This window comes from Acyrthosiphon pisum, chromosome X (assembly GCF_005508785.2).
Source record: "Acyrthosiphon pisum isolate AL4f chromosome X, pea_aphid_22Mar2018_4r6ur, whole genome shotgun sequence".
NCBI lineage: Eukaryota > Metazoa > Arthropoda > Insecta > Hemiptera > Aphididae > Acyrthosiphon > Acyrthosiphon pisum.
Window position 1 is genome coordinate 19,824,233 of NC_042493.1, and position 4,026 is coordinate 19,828,258.

Genomic DNA, 4,026 nt, shown 5'->3' on the forward strand with positions numbered 1-4,026 from the left:
TTCAACATATAGTACCTTATCATTTACAAATTGGATCAATATGGTACTTCGGAGAGGTCATTTTTCGATTTTATCAATAGTTATTTAATTCCACGAGAAAAACCACCGAAAAACCGCTAAAAATGGGATTTTAATTTCTAACGCTTTATTTATCACCATAGAAACGAATAAAAAAAAATAATAATATAATATTAATTCAACTTACATAATATAATAATAATTAATAACAATATAGAATATCATTGAATTCAAGTTTAATACAATCCATTACACAATGTCCCACTTGTGGTTACATTAACCTACTGTACAGCAGAGCGACATCCACTTACCCGATTTTTAATTTCCTAACTAAGATTTTCACTAGTGTGACTTTAACTATAATATAATATAATGACAACTCAACAAAACTGACCTTTTGACAAAAGTACTAAATGTAAATCAATAAAATGTATAGTAATAGCCATAAATTCTTCTGTATTTCTCAGTTGTAATACAACCAGATTCCAATTCTTTGTGAATTAAATCTTTCATCGCATTCAACATTTTTCATATTCTGCTGGGATTAAAAATTTCGATAAAGAATGGGTTAGGAATTTTAATTTTTTGAAACCTAGATCATAAGCAACACCAAGTGGTTGCAAATCTTTTGTAAACAGTTTTAAAAAAGAATGGTCCAGTTTTTTTGTGTATCAACAGACATTTTTTGGTATGTGGTTTGTAATTGTTAATTGTTTTCGCTTGCAAGGGTTTGGAATACTGTTCCTTTGAGTGTCCAACCATGTATCATTATTTGCACCAGATTTCGAAGCCATCAATAGTACTATCATTATCGCTAACTTCCTATTAATGTGATCATAAAAAAAAAACATATTTATTTAATATAAAATGTTTAATATTATGTTTATATTACTGTTAGTTTAACTTAAATGTTTATATTTAATTTTAATATTTTAAACATTTTAAGCTTAGAAACTAAAAACACAAAAATATTACCTACAGTACATTTCTTTTTAAACTAATAAATAACGAGATTGATGAATAATTTATACTAACCTCACCAGATTTTATATTCAATATAACTCTCAAAGTTACATGTTAAAATAAATGACCACTTTAATATTTTGACACAATTGTTAACACATAAATGTAAACGACCAGCCAAATGTCATTAAAAACTTAATTGTTACCAGGTGCAGGGACAAACAGCTGTGATGGTGGAGGCCATCCAAAGACCCAGTTACTACTCTTATAATATTTACCTACCATTGAAAACCACCATTAATAAATTGAAAAATATTTAATCAATTCGATTAATATTAGAGGGACCACCTGCAGTGAAACGTCAAAACCACAGACTAGTACGACCGTAGGTAATAATAATGTTAGTTATAGCAATTATTTACATATTTGCACAAATTGAATAAATATAGAATATAAACTTGTTTTAGAATTTGAGTGGAGAGATGGATGTATTGATTTTACAATGATGGGTTTTTTAATTTTATTTTTATTTTTATCTGTGTACACGATAGGTACCTAGTCGATAGGCTTTGAATTTTAACTTCAGTATCTTGTCCAAATTTAAAATTCTCAGTAATTTTCAAATGCGCCAGGATAAACAAAAAAAAAAATAAATAAAATAAGGAAGAACGGGAATTTTTATGCAAAATTGGTTTTCGGCGAAATCGATTCAAGGTAAGTATATGTACCTATACATATATTGCTTAAATTACAGTTGAAAAGTAGGTATTAAAAATACATAGGCAAAACTTTTTTTATAAGCATTTAAAGTTCAATTTTTTATTTATCAAATGTAAAAATTAAAAATGATTTTGAAGTTAAATATTTATAAAATGTTCAACTTTTATAGCTAAGAATTTAAAACATACAAAAGGGTTCCACGTAAGTAGATTATTCTGTAACCAAACAATTTTAAAAATATAAAAACACAGTTATTTTTATAGTTATTTTATATTTAAATTTTGAGGAAATTACCTGATAAATAATCAAGGATTTAAGAATATAGACTTTAGTTATTTTGTTGTAATTTTATAAGATTTATTCATCTTACTGGTTACCGTATTAATAATAAGTAATAACAATATTAATAAAATATAAAATTAAAATATATACACTGACAAACCGTCACCGCTCAGCTTTTCGTATACAATGATGTGATATCACTGAATTCAAATTTAATACCATCCATTATACAGTGACCTACTTGTAACCCACTGAACAGCAGAGCGACATCCACTTACCCACCTTTTTTAAATTTAAAAGTGAATACTGTAAACTTTCAATTTTTTTAAATCGTTATGTGAATTTTTTTACTAAACTTCTTACTATAATTTAAACCATACATACGCATGAGTCATTATTGCTAAAACAAAGAAAGGTATTTAAAAGTCAAAACATTTTAACAGCAATTGTATTCCAATAGTTAAATATTTTATTTATAAGTTACATGTTTTTAAAAATTCATTATGTAGTTGAAATGCGATTCATTTTTAAAACATTGAACTCTGAGACGTTCCACTCTGGTTTAATGTAATCACTGTACAATCTTTCAAATCTATAACAATAAGTTTATTCGTCTATTATCTAATAAGTACTTAAAAAGGGTATAATAACGTATCATTGGATCTAGTTTTAAAAGTTCCAGGTAATTTTTTCCAAATAACAGGAAAAACAAAAAATAGGAATTTACATTTGGTTTTGGACAAATTACATTTTGTTATTTGACTGTAATTCAAAAAGAATAAACGTAGCTATTTTCACCAAATATTAAAATTTATATTTTATAGACATGATTATGTAACTTTCAAACTCTTGGGTTGTTTTTATTTATTTATTTTTGAATCACAGCAATATAATAAAATTAATTATTTAAAAACTGGTTTTGCGTAAATATTCCTATTTTCTGCCATCTTTTATTAGTTTTTCTAATTATTAAAAAAAGTACTGGACATTTTCAAAAACATTCATATTACCAGTGCCGCAACTAGCGGGGGGACTGGGGGTGCGTAGCACCCCCAATTGGGCATCCTTTTCACTTAAGTGGGGCCCCCCAAAACACAAAATACCTTTAAGAGGACCCCCGCAATAAAATTTGCACTAGAGCCCCATAAAGTCTAGTTGCGGCACTGCATATTAGGTACTACTTTTTTTTCTGAAACTTTAGCATTATATTACATTTCCTTTAGGTGTTTTAATATTATCTTTAATTTGTAATTAGTTTTGTTGGTCAACGTAACAACTATTTTGGCTATTTTATCTGTATAACTATATAGGTACTCTATTGACTATTCAACAAAAGTAGCTAACCAGCGTCTTACATGTGTTCATGGGTGTGTTATCATTCTGCATACATTGACTACTGATGGTTAATTAAGTAAGGTGTGTAATAGTTGTGTGTACCTTGACTATCACCGAAGGACACCAGTTATCTTCCTGTTCGCTATTATTATGTTTAATACAGTTGAATAGGGTAGGTATCTGTTGCATAGAGCTGCAGTTTTCGATTAAGAGGATGTCAGCGTTGTACACCAAATAGATACTTCTACTTTACGCGTGATAACATGTTGTTTAAGCGCTTCAACACCTTTCGGTCTAGTTTCACTATCCGGTCCAGCGTCGCCTTCAGACATAATTGATCAGGTGAAATAAAACTATTTTGGCTGAAAAACACTGATAAACAAGACTCATCAATAACGCATAGAAAACATTCTAATCCACTGAAAAGCTTTAAAATCGCACATACCTTCCTCCAATGACTTGAACGAGTTACAGAAAAAATGGAACGATACACCGCTAGACCAAATTTAATAATAACGACAGCTAGGTACCTATTGCGTTTTAAAAAACGAAACCGGATTGGGTAAATTTCAAAAAGAGAGAACGACGGTGATTATTATTGATTCAAAAATTGGATACGTTATCGGGTAAGCGGTGACTAAACGAAACGTATAACGATTTCCACGAAAATGTATTCGTGTTGCGACTACAGCCCAAGAGGAACCCACA

At 29.0% G+C, this 4,026-nt stretch overlaps 1 protein-coding gene and 1 long non-coding RNA gene across 3 annotated transcripts in view; both read right to left on the reverse strand.

The window, feature by feature from the left end:
• Nucleotides 1-2,414: 2,414 nt before the first annotated feature.
• LOC100568610 overlaps nt 2,415-4,026 on the reverse strand; it is a 2,445-nt gene continuing 833 nt past the window's right edge. The window contains exon 3 of one of the 2 annotated variants that reach the window (XM_008181892.3): nt 2,415-2,575. In XM_008181892.3, the coding sequence (XP_008180114.1) occupies nt 2,485-2,575 (91 nt within the window). In that variant the 3' untranslated portion in view covers nt 2,415-2,484. The remainder of the gene's footprint in view (nt 2,576-4,026) is intronic. The other variant, XM_003242453.4, reaches the window with a different exon arrangement.
• On the reverse strand, nt 3,572-3,945 carry LOC115033282. The gene is made up of 2 exons (XR_003838626.1): nt 3,764-3,945; nt 3,572-3,690 (listed from the first exon to the last, which is right to left on the reverse strand). It is a non-coding gene; the product is annotated as an uncharacterized LOC115033282 (long non-coding RNA).